At 36.8% G+C, this 16,311-nt stretch overlaps 1 protein-coding gene across 1 annotated transcript; it reads right to left on the bottom strand.

Moving 5' to 3' along the window:
• Positions 1–4,982: 4,982 nt before the first annotated feature.
• On the bottom strand, positions 4,983–16,311 carry LOC114419821 (glucosidase 2 subunit beta-like). Its single transcript, XM_028385618.1, has 18 exons — positions 16,164–16,311; positions 15,907–16,003; positions 15,668–15,784; positions 15,457–15,552; positions 14,482–14,721; positions 13,445–13,671; positions 12,858–12,956; positions 12,631–12,723; positions 7,175–7,514; positions 6,989–7,078; positions 6,802–6,903; positions 6,641–6,698; positions 6,441–6,509; positions 6,211–6,298; positions 5,730–5,791; positions 5,571–5,622; positions 5,413–5,498; positions 4,983–5,338 (listed from the first exon to the last, which is right to left on the bottom strand). The coding sequence occupies exons 2-17, from the start codon at positions 15,998–16,000 to the stop codon at positions 5,436–5,438; spliced, it is 1,890 nt and encodes a 629-aa protein (XP_028241419.1). The 5' UTR covers positions 16,001–16,003; positions 16,164–16,311; the 3' UTR covers positions 4,983–5,338; positions 5,413–5,435.

The following is a 16,311-nucleotide window of genomic DNA, read 5'->3' as shown; positions in this document are numbered from 1 at the left end:
TAAGATCCTTTTGACTGCACTCCAATGAGAGACCAGTGGCTGAGCGAAAAACTGACACACCTTGCTGATTGAGTATCCAAGTTCAGGTCTGGTAATTGTAGCATACTGCAGGGCTCCTACAATGCTTCTGTACAGAGTGGGGTTGTCAAAAGGGTCAGCACCAGTTTTGGACAACTTAAGATTTGCAGGTAAAGGAGTGGAAATCCCTTTGCAGTCTTCCATGCCTGCTCTGTGAAGTATATCTCTAATGTATTTAGCTTGAGATAAATGAAGAGCACCAGATGGAGTAAGCTTGCATTCTATGCCCAGAAAGTACTCAAGAGTGCCAAGCTGCTTAAGAGAAAAGGTAGCATTCAACTTGTTCACAATGAGGTTAATAGCAGTGTTGGAGGAACCCGTGATGATTATATCATCTACATAAATGAGAATAAGCAGGCAGCAGCCATGTTTGTTGAATATGAGAAGAGAGGGATCACACTTGGATTTTTGAAAACCAAAGGAGATGAGAGTATTTGTCAAACTCTCATACCAAGCCCTTGGGGCTTGTTTTAAACCATATATTGCCTTGTGAAGTTTGCATACAAGAGTGGATTCACCCTGAATAAAGCCTTGAGGCTATTGCATGTAGACATCTTCATGGAGTTGCCCATTAAGAAAGGCATTGTTGACATCAAGTTGAATAAGGGGCCATTTGGAAGTAAGAGCAATGGTGAGGACAGTTCTCACTGTGATTGGTTTCACCACTGGAGAGTAGGTGTCACTGTAATCTTGACCATATTTCTGGTTGAATCCTTTGGCGACCAAGCGTGCTTTATATTTGTTTATGGTACCATCCAGGTTCTCTTTGATCCTGAAAATCCATTTGCACCCGATGGCTCTTTTATGAGGAGGAAGAGGTACCAAGCTCCATGTTTTGTTAGCTTGAAGAGCTTGATACTCTTGTTGCATAGCTTCAGTCCGGTGGATAGATGAAAGAGTTTGCTGCACAGTGGTTGGTTCAGTGGTTGTTAGATTGATTGTGGGAAAGAGAGGAGGTTTGAGATGGCCAGTTTTGGATCTTGTAAGCATATGATGGGTGTTGCTTGTAGGTGAAGGAGAGGAAGTGGGAGTGGAGTTAGGATCAATGGTGGAGGAAGCTGTGGAGGGTAAGGTTGGAGTTGGAGAGGCAGAGGCACTGATGTATGGTGAAGATGTGTGGCTGGGAAAGGTAGTTGGTGTGTGAGGAGTAGGTTGGTTGTTTGGTGTGAGATTGTTTGGTGTGTGAGGAGTTTGTAGGGGAATATGGTTGACAACTCCAAGGGGAGCTGCTGATGTGACTGTTTGGTTAGGAGAGCAGGTGGTAGGTGGAGTGATTTGATAAGGGAAGTGCTTCTCATTAAACAACACATCCTTGGAGATATAGATGCGGCCAGACTTATTGTCAAGACACTTGTAACCCCTGTGAGAAGTAGAATAGCCCAGAAAGATGCATTCTTTTAACCTGTATTGGAACTTAGGATTGTTGTAAGGGGTTAGAAGAGGATAACAAGCACAACCAAAGGCTCTGAGGAAGTTATAATCAGGAACATTATTGAATAGAACTTTGAGGGGAATGCAATGATTATGAGATGCAGGGAGTCTGTTTATGATGTACACAGCAGTATGAAAAGCATGGTCCCAATAATGATAAGGGAGAGAGGAGTGGGAGAGTAAGGAGAGGCCCATCTCCACAATGTGCCTATGCTTTCTTTCGACCACACCATTCTGATGGTGGGTGTGAGGGCAGATAATGCGATGAATGATTCCTAACTGACTGAGATATGATGTAAAACTTCTGAATTCACCCCCCCAGTCAGATTGAATGGCTTTTATCTTAGTGTTAAGCTGTAATTCAGCTAATGCTTTGAATTGTTTGAAAATAGTAAGTGTTTCTGATTTGTCATGAAGAAAATAGACCCAAATATATTTGCTAAAAGCATCAATGAATGAGATGTAGTATTTGTAGCCCATAGAGGACTGCATGGGGGCTGGACCCCATAAATCACAATAAATTAACTCAAGAGGAGAATTATAAGTGCTTTGAGACAGTTGGGAAGGCAATCTGTGTGACTTGCCCAGACAACAAGAGATACAAAAATCAGTTTTGTTTTTATTGAATGTAGGCATATTACATGATTTCAAGACATTATTCATAGTGTTTAGATTTGTATGGCCTAGCCTGTGATGCCATTGAAAATACAAGTCATTGTGACTAGTTACAATAGAATGAACAGAATGGTGTCTAGAAGAAAGACTAGAAGTAGTTGATGACTGAGAGTGAATGGGATAAAGTCCAGCCTTTTCCAATTTTCCTTGAAGCAAGATTTGATCATTGTCCTGAGATTTCATGACAAAGTGAGATGGATGAAATTGAATGTATGCATTATTATCAGATGCAAATTTTGAAACACTGATCAGATTTTTGTTGATGCTAGGAACATGCAAAACATTATTTAAATGCAATGTATGATGAGGATGAGAAGGTGAAGGAAAAGCATAAGAGGAAATTCCAGTGACACGCAAACCTTGATTATTGCCAAGGAATATGTGCTCAAGGTGAGAAGGAGGAGGAGCAGAGCCTGGAGGAGGTTGCATGAGAGTAACATGCTGAGTAGCAGCTGTGTCAAGATTGTTGTTCATGGTAGGGTGCATAGCATAACCAGTGAAATTGGTCTGAGGTGCATATCCAGTGAAGTTGGCCTGAGGTGCTGCTTGCTGCCACTGAGGGTTACTTTGAGCCCAATTGTTGTTATTTGGTGTAGTGTTCCTTACATACTGATAAGGGTTGCCATGAACATAAGGTTGATTGCTTCCATAAGCAGCATTAAACCTGTGATAACAGTAGGAAGCATCATGGCCTGTGCGATGACAGACTTGACACTGAACAGTGGAACGACCCCCACGACCACCACGATTGCCACGGCCATTTCTTCCTCCACGGCCTCTAGATTGATTGTTGTTCTTGAAATTGTTGTTTTGAGAGTCGTAATTGCCTGAATTTGAGTTCCCAGTTGTCCAATTGGCTTGAGGAGCAATCTGGGTTTCTGTCGCAGAATTAGGGTTCACAGAATTGGGGGTTTTTGAATTTGGCTGAGATTGAGTAAAATTGAGGGATGCAGCTTCTTCAGTGATACGTGCCTTATCCAATCGCTGCTCATGAGCCAGAAGAAGGGCCCTAATTTCCTCTAAATCGAACCATTCGATCTTTGAGTTGATTAGGGTTACGAGACTTTCAAATTCATTAGGAAGACCTTCAAGAATCACATCAAGTTGATCTTGAAGGGAAACAGACTCACCAATTGATGTCAACGAATCTGAAATGTGTTTGATTTTTGCCAAGAATTCAGAGATTGAAGATGATCCTTTCTTCGTGGTGCGTAGCTGAGTTCGCAATTGTCGCGCGTAAGCCTTGGTTTTCGATTGAAAGGATTGGTGGATATTTTCCCAGAGTTGGAATGTGTGCTTGCAACCAATGACAGAAGGAAGAATGGCAGGGGAAAGAGATGATTGCAGCCATGCTAAGAGGAGCTGGTCCTGTAATTCCCAGTTGCTGAAAGCTGGGTTTTCAATATTGGCAAGGCGATCGTGTTCCGAAGCGTATTGAGGAGGTATCTCAGGAGTGACACATAAACGATGAAGGCGATGAACCCTTAGGACTGGTTCAATCTGTTGCAGCCATACAAGATAGTTTGTTGCATCTAATTTGACAGAAATCTTGTAGTTGAAAGAAGATAGAGGTGTGATTGTTGAGTTGGGTGTCGCCAAGATTGGTGGTGTACGAGGTGTGTGAGGTTGGGAATCCATTGAAGAAGGGAAGATTCAGAGGAGAGAGGAAAGAAATGGAGGATCTTGCCACGCTTGTGGAAGAATCAGAAGGCTCTTGATACCATGTTACATTTAGAGAGAGATAGAGAACTGATAGAAATCATAATTGTGTTTTCATTATTGATTTGATGATTACAACAAAGGTCTATATATAGAGCAGAGTTCACAATGAGGCCTAACTCTGACTCTAACAATTACTGACTGATTCTGTTAGTAACTAACAGAATCACAACATACTAACTAACTAAGAAGAGACACCTAATAGTAACCACAAACAGTTTTCACAACTAACTGAAAACTAACTGAATTTAAGACTTCTCTCTAACATGTTGAACTCACATGATCACACACAAATGAGTATTCCAATCTTAACAAAAGAAAATAATTTATTTGATAATTAAATTAAAAAATTTAATTTAATCAAATAATTATTTTAGTGAAATATTATTGTATTTTTTGCCAGTACCAAAAATATAATTAATATAAAAAAGGAAGTATTATTTTATAACTATGGAAGTTGTCCATAAAATAAGAGTAATATTCTATTGAATCAAATCATGAGATTAATTATCATAACTAGTCATGCAATTAATTGTGAATTATTTTTATTTTATATAAGAAGCTTCTTAAAATAAAAGATATGAGATATTTTTTTTATAAAGATAAAGAGATATTAAATTATTTTAAATATAATATTTCATTTTTTCTTTGAAAAACTAATCAAATCCATATCTCTTTAACATTATACATAAAAACATCTACTTGAGGCAAGGTACACAAACATAAACTAAAAAAAAAGTTCAAGTCTAATTTTAGATTTAGAAAGTAAAAAGATGATTTGCTCTTTCGGGTTTTACTCATCAAAGAGTTGATAGGTAGTCTCAGTGTAAATACACAAAGTTTTCACACGGATACATTTTCGCCCATTCACTTAAAATGTTGGGTGCACTCGTAATAATGTTGAGTGCACCTAACATCACCCTTTTCGTTATCGATTGATCAACTTTCAATTTTTTCAGATCAAATGTATCCTTCCTTTGGGCTTTCTCCTGTGAATTTTTTGTCTGGTAAACCATATATCTCTATTTAGTCTCCTCAAGAGGCCAAGCAAACAAAATATGAAAATTCCACACACCACATATCCATCTAAAAATCAATAATAACGTGAACTCATTTTAACAAAAAAATTTGGCTCAAGAAATTCTGACTGTCCAGTATCTTGCATAGTATAAATATCCGCCTTTTGGTAATGGAATGGACAATTTCTAGGAGAGGCACACAGACCATTTCGTAATTGAGTTCAATAAAGGAAAAATGTGCAATGGGATAAGCATATTAGAATGTTGCAAACTCGGACAACCATAAGGATTATCAATCCCAAGTCGAATCAGTTTCTAGCCTCTCCCTAACCTCCCCCAATATTATATTTGTGTAAGCTCTAGCATACAAAACTTAGGGCACCACTTCCTCAGTTGCTTTATAACCATCATACTACCTGTTCAAAATAAAATTTGATCAACTCAGGACTCAAGTCTTAAGCGAAAAAGAATCACAGCCTAGTAAAATTACCTGTTAAACTCCATCCCGGTTGTTCACAACTCATCATGGTTTGATGGTATTTCCGAATTCAACAAGTCTAGCTTGTGTTGTAACTCCTGTAAAGTTCCACGGTTAAAATTAAATACCATATCGAAAGGACGACATTTGTTATCATGTAATTATAGTACCTTCAGCCTTTCCTCTTGACAAAGGGCTGGGGTAGATAATACTGCTACATATCTGCCATGAGGCCAGTGAGACAACAATGAGAAAAATGGAGAGTATGACAGAAAAATTTGACAAAAAAGAGAAGAGCGGTAGCAGCAGAGGAAAACAAGACTCCCTACTCGCAACGGCTTGGTTCATCTACATCAGTAATCTCGTTTTTCAACCCACATCTTAGCTTGACCTGTTAAAAGCACAAAGCCATTAAATCACAGGGGGTCGACAAATTGGAACCTTTCAAGTTCTTATTTCCACGTGCAACTACTCCAACTACTATAATACAACTGCAGAGAATTTCCACCACTGGGTTACTATGGTTTTTATTATAAAAAATAAATTGTTAGTTTAGTTTGAAAAACTTGCAGCGTTAGGATTTGGATTGCACCTGTTTCCCGTCCCAAACCCAGAAGGCACTATTTATCTATTAACATGCTCTTATGGAATAAATTAAATTTTATATTATACTTCTACATCTAATGAAAGTACACTTGCTACATCTAACCAGACAGTTTATTTAATCATTATAGAATGAATAGAGACAATAATCTAGCCAAAATTGTAAGAAATGACAGCATATCATTTTTAAAATTTGAAAAATATAACCTTCAAACTCCTATCAGGACCATTCCAGCATTTATCACCATTAGAAAACACCATTACTCTGTATGAATCCTCAAATTTGTCCCAGCTCCTGTAAAAAAGAAGGAAATCGAATTATTTGCCTTTTTAGAGGGGGGAAATAGAACTTTGTTTTCACCAATTGACGCTTGCACTTTTTTATACTGAAGAAAAGCACCCTAACAAAAATTATCAACTAGTTACTAAAACCTTACCCCAAACGGGTGTTGGAATAGCCCTCCTCCTGAGAAGCCTGTTTATAGGGGCAGACTTTGTAAGTGTACCTGAACAAAATTTCCATCACCAGAAAGTGAGATGAACAGGACTATCAAACCGCAGATACGGAAGGAAAAAAAAAGAAGAGAAGAAAGCCAAATACAACAGAAAGTAAACTGGTACGGAGATATAACGTAACTTGTTCTCCTTGCCCTCAAAGCAATGATCATAGAATGAATAAAACTCCTTTGCTGGACCTGTAATATTTAAGTTCTACTTCAGTTTATTCAAGTCAATTCCATAACTTATTTTTACAACTCATGCTATAATGGTTACAAATGTTACTAGCAGCATACTAACCAAAATCATGTTTTAGCTTTTGCTTCAGACTTGATATTCTAGACTGTATTTTAGACAACTTGGCACTTGATTCATCATATTCCTTGCGAACACGAGCAGCATCTAAAGAACCCAAAGAGAAAGGCTTAACTCTTAAGTTATACCTACATGGATATAAAAGACAGGTAATAAAGTGTTAAACGTCTACCTGACTGGTTCACTGGAGCCTGGAATAAATTAACAGCCTGAAAAATATTCCGCACAGTTCTCTGTATTTTCTCTAACCAAGAAGGATTATCTGTTGTGGTACCATATGAGCTCTTTTAAATTATCTCATCACAACTCCATCTATATACCAAACTTGGATAAAGATTATGTAATGTCTATAACAAACCTGACAAGTCTGGTTCATTATCAGAATCAGATTTGTAGGAGGAAGTAAGGTCATCATGCTCATCCTCTCGATACTCTTCATCAACTTCATCTTCATCGTCATATTTGTGACTGTCATCATCATATTTGTTGCTGTCAATGTCATCATCAGTTTCAGAAGCATAGCCTTCATATTCCTCATTATTTGTCCCCTTTGGAAGATCTTCGTGATCTTCATTGTCTAATGTCGTATCAGGTTCAGCACTTGACTTATCAGTATTTTCTCCTGTCCAGCGTGAAGCAACAAGCCGGCCCAACTCTTCCCTTGATAATCCCTCGGTATTTTCAGATGCATCATTCCCCTACAGATATGCCAACAAAGAGAAAATAACAGACAGAAAAGACAAGCGGAAGAAAACTGCGAAGTTGAAGATATTTCTTAGCTAAAATATCACCCATAACTATCAGTTTGTATGAGATAGAAAACAATCTCATCAGAGCAGGAGATATAGTAAGAGCTGAAGCCTGAAGAATTCAAAAGGGCACATAACATACAGTATATTGTTGGAAATAACCACCTTCAAGGCTGATGGTGATTGTATTCAGTGCCAATGACTACAAAAATAAGTGCAATGACACAAACAGCTAGGATTGTTAAATACCAGAGAACCCATGAACTGAACCCATGAACTCTCGCCATCACAATTGTCTAGATGCAAAATCACTCAGACTCCTGTAACATTGATAGAGGACTATCCAAGGAGGAAGTTTTTGGTTTGGGTGAACTCAACATGAATTAATAACTAGTGCACGGAGTAAGAGATTTCAAGAAGAGATTGGCGAGAGACTAAATTCTCTCGTGTAGGAAAGAGAAGAAGCGGAGTTCATAAATTTTAGCCAACTTTTATAATAGGATTTATTTTATTTTTTAATTGTATTTTGGGCCTATTTTCGGACTTGTAACAGGCTGCCACAATCTTTTATTGTTATTTTCAAGTCTTTTAATTATTAGATTAGTTATTTGGCCTTAGTCTAATTTAGGGTTATTAGTAGGAGTATAAATAGACTCCTTGTACACTTTGTTGGCAGTTTTTTCATGAAATTTCAGATTAAACACATTTAAGAGGGTGTCTCTCTTGGTTCTTGTATAAAACCTTAGGTTCTTATCAAAGAATTTTATTCTTTGTGACGAATCATCCTCAACTCATCAATCTTCCAAGATTGTGACATTCTTCTTTCCATCTCCTTTTCTAATTCTTTTTTTTTTTCTTCTTTATTTTTTTCAATTTCAGAGAGTCTCAGATAGGTTTCCCAGTTTGTAATTAGATCCATAAATTAGGGTTCCATCAATTGGTTAGAACTAAGTTCCCCAATTTATTGGGCCTTGGAAAGGTGTTGCACTTAGTAAAAATAATTGTAACCCTACTCCAACTTCTTCAAAAACAAGTTCTACTAAATGTTTTAAGTGTTTGCGAAAGGGTCACATTGTCTCCCAATGTCCTAACAAAAGGACTATGGTTGTGTTGGGTAATGGGAATATCACTAGGGCATCTTCTTCTAGCTCTTCTAGTTCTTCTAATGAGAGTGAAAGTGAATGTGATGTACGGCTCGTTGATGGTGAAGAGGTTAATGGATAGTGTGTGTAAGGATAGAGATGAAACTCAAAAGGAGAACATTTTTCATACTAGGTGCGTGGTCACGGGGAAAATATGCTCTTTGATTATTGATGGGGTAGTTGCACTAATGTAGCTAGCCAAAGTTAGATTGAAAAGCTTGTTTTGAAAACTTCCCCTCACCTTAGGTCTTACAAACTACAATGATCGAGTGAGAATGGGGAGCTAGCTGTAGATAGACAAGTTTTGATATACTTGTCCATTGAAAAATGTTAATGAGATATTGTTTGATGTCCCTATAGAGACTAATCATCTTTTACTTGGAAGGCCTTGACAGTATGACAGGGATGTAATCCATAATGGTGTCACAAATAAATTTTCATTTGTACATAAAAGACAAAAGGTTACCCTTACACCTTTGTCTCCAAGTAAGGTTTGTCAAGATCAACAATAAATGAGAGTGAAAAGAGAACAAGAGAGAAAAGAAGAAAAAATCAAAAGTGATAAAAAGAGAAAGAAACATGAAAGGAAAGAAAAGAAAGAACAGAGTGGAGATAAAAAAAGAGTAAAACTGTAAAAAAGATGAAAATCAAGAGGAGAAAAAAAAAAATACAGAACTTGTTCATGAGAGAAAAAGAGATGAAGAGAGTGATGTTAGCTAGACAACCTATGTATTTACTAATGTCTCATGATTACTATTTGTCTTCTATTGCTAGTTCTTTGCCTCTAGGTAGGGAAGTGTGGAAGAATTATTGAAGAAGTTTGGGGATGTCTTCCCCAAAGACACCCCTCATAGGTTGCCTCCTTTGAGAGGGATAGAACACCAAATTGATTTCATGCCAGAAGTTTCCATACCAAATAGGCCAGCATATAGAAGTAATCCGGAAGAGACAAAAGAGAGCCAAAACTAGTGGAGAGCTTGACAAAAAAAAGATGGGTGAAAGAAAGTTTGAGTCCATGTGTTATGCCCGTCATCCTGGTAAATCAAACTCTATCTCAACTCCTAAGGTACTTGGTAGGTATGAATTTGAAAACTTGGGAGGAATGCCCACCCATGCTGAATTTGCTTATAATAGGGTAGTAAACTCTACTACTTCTTATTCTCCTTTTGAGTGGTTTAAGATTTTAATCCATTGTCCCCTCTTAATTTGTTACCTTTCCCTAACACTTTTTCTGTGATGAATAGGGATGAACTTTCTAAAGTCAACTTTTTTAAGAGTTTACATGAAAAGATGAAAGCACCAATTGAGAAAAAGGTTGAACAATATGTTAGATATGCCAATAAGAATAAAAAGAAGATGGTTTTCAAACTGGGGGTTGGGTTTGGATTTACTTGAGGAAAAATAAGCTTCCTTCCAAAAGAACATCTAAACCTCAAGAAAGGGGAGATGATCCTTTTAAAGTTTCGGAACGCTGCATATAAAATTGATTTACCACTTGACTATGGTGTGAGCATCACTTTTAATGTTATTGACTTGACTCTTTATGATGTAGGTACCTACGACATCAATTCAATGGCGAATTCTTCCCAAGAAGGAGAGAATGATGGAGGACTATCTAACGAGGAAGAGTTTGACTTGGGTGGGCTCAACAAGGATGAACCGATCACTAGAGTAAGGATAATAGATTTCAAGAAGAGCTTGAAATTCTCTCATGGGAAAAAGAGAAGAAGTGCGAAACTCATGAATTTTAGTCAACTTCTAGGATAGGATTTATTTTCGTTTTTAATTGTATTTTAGGTCTATTTTCGGACTAGTAATGGGTTGTCGTTACCTTTTATTGTTATTTTCACGTCTTTTAGTTATTAGATTAGTTATTGGGTCTTGGTCCTAATTTAAGATTATTAGTATGAGTATCAATAGACTCCTTAGACACTTTGTTGACAGTTTTTCATGAAATTTCAGATTAAACACAGAGAGTGTCTCGGTTCTTGTGTAAAACCTTAGGTTTTTATCAAAGAATTTTATTCTTTGTGGCGAATCATCCTCAATTGATCAATCTTTTATGATTGTGGTGTTGTTCTTTCCATCTTTTTTTCTAATTTTTTTTTCCTTTATTTTATTCAATTTCAGAGAGTCTCAAATAGGTTCTCCAGTTTGTTGATGCCAAAAATTAGATCCATGAATTAGGATTCCATCAATTGGTTCATGAGCTCAAATAGTGAATGAGGTGGAGAATGATGCTCAAACTTCAAAGAAGACAAAAATGTGGTTCAGTTATTAAGTGGGGCTTTGAGACAGCTCGTGATTGGGTGAGTCATGGTGGATCAAATAAAGTTCTCAAGAAACCAAAGAGGTCTTCCGTGCTTCACAGGTGGGTTGCTAACTTCACTTAACTGCAAGTTTTTATGTGATTGTATATGGTAAGCTAAACTATCAGTTTCATGAGAAGTGGGAAGTTAGGAAAAAGGACCTTTATTCTCATTGGGCTTGTTTGTATAAAGTTCTCCATAGGCACTTATAGGAGAAGAAAAAAGAAGGAAAAATGAAATAAGCTTCTTTGTTAGCTAAAATTTGCTTATGCACAAGTTAAAAATGAACTTTTGGAGAAGCTAATATGAGAAAGCTTCTACAAATTAGCTTATGAATAAGCTAATTTTAGCAACTTATTTCATTTTTTCTTCTTATTTTCTTCTCCTATTAGTGCTTATAGACAAGTTTACCCAAACATGCCCATTGTTGTTGACTTTAGTGGTTGATGTACTTCTATGCCAAATGATTTCATGTGCCATTTGATAGGGATCTCAATGAAGGTAGTAGTAAGTAGATTCAAAAAGGCATTATGGTTTTCCACCTCCAATTAACTGGATTGTTGAGGAAGAAAGAAAAAGAAGGATAACAATCAATGTCAAGGTGTTTCGGAAGCTGAAGCATTATATTCCCATGTTTGAAATAAAATTGGCAGGATTGAGTGAGATCATGAGATCCTTCTATAGATGCTTGGTCCCAATTTCCCAGTTGGTAGAATGGGGAACAGGGATGAAAACCCAGCCCCAAGCCATTACCTAATAGACCTGTGACCACTATTGTGTTGCTGTGATGTGAGACTTGAGCCTGGGAGTTGTCTTGGAACAATGGCTGCCCTAAACCTTGGTGCTATAAGTGAAAGCTTGGTACCTGCAACTTCTTTTGCATCTATAAGAGTTGCGGCTTCTTTATTGACATTCTTTAAGTGCTGCAAGCTGCAAGTGACCCTTTTTGCAAGTAGTTGAGTGCATTGTTATTAGTATCACACGATTCACGATACGATTCAAGCAGCTGGCAATGCAAATTGAAAGCTGACATGTTTTGGTGCTTGAATTGCAAGAAATGTGGTTTTGAGGCTGAATCACACGATTCTATTGCAATGAGTCACACATCTAGCTGGGTCAGGTCATGCCTGACCCAATTCTGGAAACCCTAAAAACTAGTTTTCTTTTCCAAACAAATAGAGGAAAAGAGAGAAATTCCCTCCAATCAGACCCAGGGTGGGTCCATTCTTCATGTTCATCTCTTTTGCCTTTTCTTGTTCTCTTCTTTGCCTCTCCCCCATCATTCTTTGTGTGTTTCTCTTTCCACATTATTTTACTTTGGGTTCTGGTCACTGTCTACAACTACACATGTTTCTCTTTCCACACTATATATATGGTTTGACTTTTGATGTGCTTTTTAATGTTATAATAATGCTCCTAGATTTATGTTTTTAGTTATTGATCATGAATTTGTGCTTTTATAAGCCTTGTTAGTAGTATATGCTATTTTTTATTATTCATAATGAATTTAACAAGCAGTATACATCAATTGAAGTATTTAACTATGACATGAATGTAAAATAAGAGTAAACTCCAATCATACCATGAGAGATTGAGTATGGGCTAGAGAGATACCTTATTGATGATTTCAGCAGAAGACTCTTTGTTTCCGACCTTTATATCAGTTTCAGATTTCACAATAGGTTCTTCCTCAGCTTCTTTTGCATTCTACATTGCGTGAAAAACCAAACTAAAATGTTAAGCAAGTCTTAAATCTTATGTGTTTGGCAGAAAATGCCATTTCAACTAACAAAAATTCAGAAAAGAAGATAAATGCAAAAAAATAAAAATAAAAAATTCACCTCTTCCACTTTATTATGCAAAGATCCTTCACTCCCAGGACTATCACTGGCTTCATCATCGTTATCAAGTACATCTTCTAATTTGTCCCCTGCTTCATCCTGTAAGAAAGCATGGAATGTTAAAATAGAAGAATTAGACTACTACCACATGAAGTCGTGTACACACACAAGTGAAGGAATAATGTGTAGGAAAGACAAAGCAATCTGCTTCACAGTGGGATGGAAAATAGTCATTATTAGTTGTTTTTCTACCAGTGCTTGCAAGTACAGGTAAACATATTAATAGCAAAAAAAAATAATTTTTCTTGCAAAAAAATATTCATTATTCACATGTTATTTGGTAGAGCATTTCACTGCATCAAGAAACATGACAAGGTAGTACTCTTTTTATCCTAGCATTAATTAACCTAAGGATGATACAGGGTTAATGAAAGATCAGGAAAACCTCTCTCACACACATATATTGTCACCTCACATTGACCATTTACCAGATTCATGCATTCAAAAGTTAAACTAAAATTCTTCAGTATGGCGCATTATGATTGTACAGTCAAGTTCTGCAACCTTAATGGCAACTGCAATCAAACCTGATCGGCAGGAGAACCCTCTAGATTTTCTATTTTATCATGGTTATTTTCTACAGAATTGTCTTCAACATCTGAATGCTTTTCAGCTTCATTTCTATGCCCTGTATCTTCATCAGCTTTATCTTTTGCTTCATTAGCTTTCTCCTCAGACTCCTTTTTCTGCTTCTCTTCTTTTTCTTTCTGTAAACGCTCCTTCTCCTCTGCCTTCTCTATTTGTTCCTTATGATCTGCAATGGAAGCAAAATGAATTTGTCAAAGAATATTCCATTGCTAGGATAGAAAATTACTACACAAGCAAAAAACTTACAAAAAAATTGTATATTCCTTTTTCTCCCTGATCAAAATTCCATATACTTTACAACATAGCATGAAATCTGTAAACTTAACAGCCAAACATGTTTTATCATGTTTGCTTTTCAGAACATGTAAAATGCTGTCCCCTCCTCAATTATACAATTTGAAAAATGTCAAAAGAAGAATCTTCAACTTCCACATGCTAAATAGGCTGATAATGATGATCTGACTTCATCATATGTCACTCATCAACTGCAAGAAGTTGCTTGTGGTCATATGTGTAATTAAACAGACCATTCAGAATACCTTGCACACTTGCCAATTTGTACTCAATTTATATATTCAAAAGGTTTTTAGCTAAACCGGTATAGGCATCTAACACTTCAAACTGAACGTAACACTAAACACATTCCTGCATCCCTAATCCCTAATTTATACATTAAAAAGGCTTTTTGCAAAACCAATGAAGGCATCTAACACTTCAAACTGAACATAACACTAAATGCATTCCTGCATCCCTAACCAGATTTCTCCATGCATTCACTAGATCCTCTTACCAATGAAAAATAAACCTATTAGTAGCATGTTTAAATTAGTCAAAAGTAGATTTGACACATTGCCTTTCCATTTTGTCTTTGTGTGGATGACCATTTTTATGATCAAAATCCTTAAACCAAAGTTCCATGTAGTTTATGTATATTAAGTAAAACATTCACAAGAACAGGACAACCAAAAAGTGATACCCTTTAGCTGTTTCACAATCCCTTTAAGTATACTTTCTTCCTTTTTCAGTTTTGAAAGTTCTGCCTCATCCTTCTCCATAGCTACTTTAGCTTGTTCCATTTCTAGCTTTCGCAATTTGACGCCCTCTTGATAAGTGGCAATCTTTTTTTCCAGTCTATCTCGAGCAACTTTACCAGCCTCCCAGCAGGTATTTGGACACTTTACTTGACCATCATATTCATCAGTTCCATCACAGCAATCTACAAATTATGGCAGGAAAGCAAAACAAATTACTTCAGAGCTAACAAAACTCACAAGTCTACCAATAATCCAAACTACAGACAAGTAATTTATTGGATAACAGCACTTTAACTTTATAACACAGACAATTTGAATGCCATTATTTAAAAGAAAGGAAATCACTTTCAGAAATGATGTGCAAATGCACAATGTTAGTGAAAAGGATCAAAACATAAAGTGCACTCTCCATACTCATCAATTTTGTTACATGGTAACAGAACTTAGAATCCATATTGAACTTATAAAATATAGAAGGAATAACTGTAATGGCAATGTCCAAAAAAATTTCCATCTAGATCAAGTGCCAGCATTATTCCACCAGCTTCTCCAATCACTATGCCACATATCTATATCATAAACTCCACGAATAATACCAGTGAGAGTAACAAGATAAAACAAAAGCATTCCTGTAAGTTCAAAACATGTCCACCAGATCCAAAATGTTTAGCTTATATATCAAATGGAACACTGAAAAGTAACAAATAAATGCATAATCATAGTCAACAGATCCTTCTAAATCTGTACTAATAGGACCTTGTCCATGTATATCTATCCAGTTAGGATATTCTTCTTCTTTCAATTTCCCCCTTTTTTTTGTTGTTTCAACTTTTCAGCTTAACCACTAATTCTAACCATACCATAGGAATTACACAATGCAATCATAAAAATTAAAAAGATAAACATGTCGCGCTCACCACAAATTCCATCGTTCACTCTAGATGAAAACAAGTAAACAGGAGAATGTCCTGCATTCCGACAATAAAATTTTCCACCCGGACATGCCGATGTGCCTGCCCCCAACAAACACACACACACACAAAGAATTTCAGGAACAGCAAATGATCCAATATGAAACAAATAAAATAAACAAGATATTCTTAATTAATTAATAATTAAAATAAAAACCAGGTTCATCGGTGCCATCAGCGCAATCACAGAAATCGTCGTTGAGCTGCGCCTTGGTGAATTTTCCGGATCCATCTTTACACCTTATTACATCGGAAGCCTTGTAATACTTGTCATCTGCGAGAAATAGCAACGCGCATTTCTTCAATTGAAATATAAACAATCACAAAACTGTAAAGATATAAACAAAATTAAAAACGATAATAATAAATGTTGCGTGGAGCTAAGGGGAGAGGTACCTTCGGGGGAGATTCCGAGGAACGGGTCTTTGGGTTTGGAAGAAGATGAAAACGGCGCGCACAACACCAGAAGCAGAGCAATGAGCAGCTTCATGTTCTGGCAGAGGAAGAAAGAGAATTGAAAATTGAAAACGCGAATAATAATGAGTGAGGAGTTAGATCAAGGTGAAGTTTGTGAAGTGTTAAATGGTGGTTGTGAAAATTGAAAATTGCGTTATGCGGAGTGGAGTGTGATCGGAGTGAGTAAATGTACATACGAGTGCAACGACGCGAGCGGAGCGACCTTGCGGTTTTCCGACTAGCGATTGCTAGTGACGCGTGATGATTAGTGTGAAAATGAGATTCGAGAAGCTACTGTTAATTCAAGACGGGCCAGCCCAACCCGAACTAACTTACTTTTTGTTG

This window comes from Glycine soja, chromosome 7 (genome assembly GCF_004193775.1).
Source record: "Glycine soja cultivar W05 chromosome 7, ASM419377v2, whole genome shotgun sequence".
NCBI lineage: Eukaryota > Viridiplantae > Streptophyta > Magnoliopsida > Fabales > Fabaceae > Glycine > Glycine soja.
The sequence above is the reverse complement of the archived record's forward strand: the minus strand, read 5'-3'. Positions and strand labels throughout refer to the sequence as shown.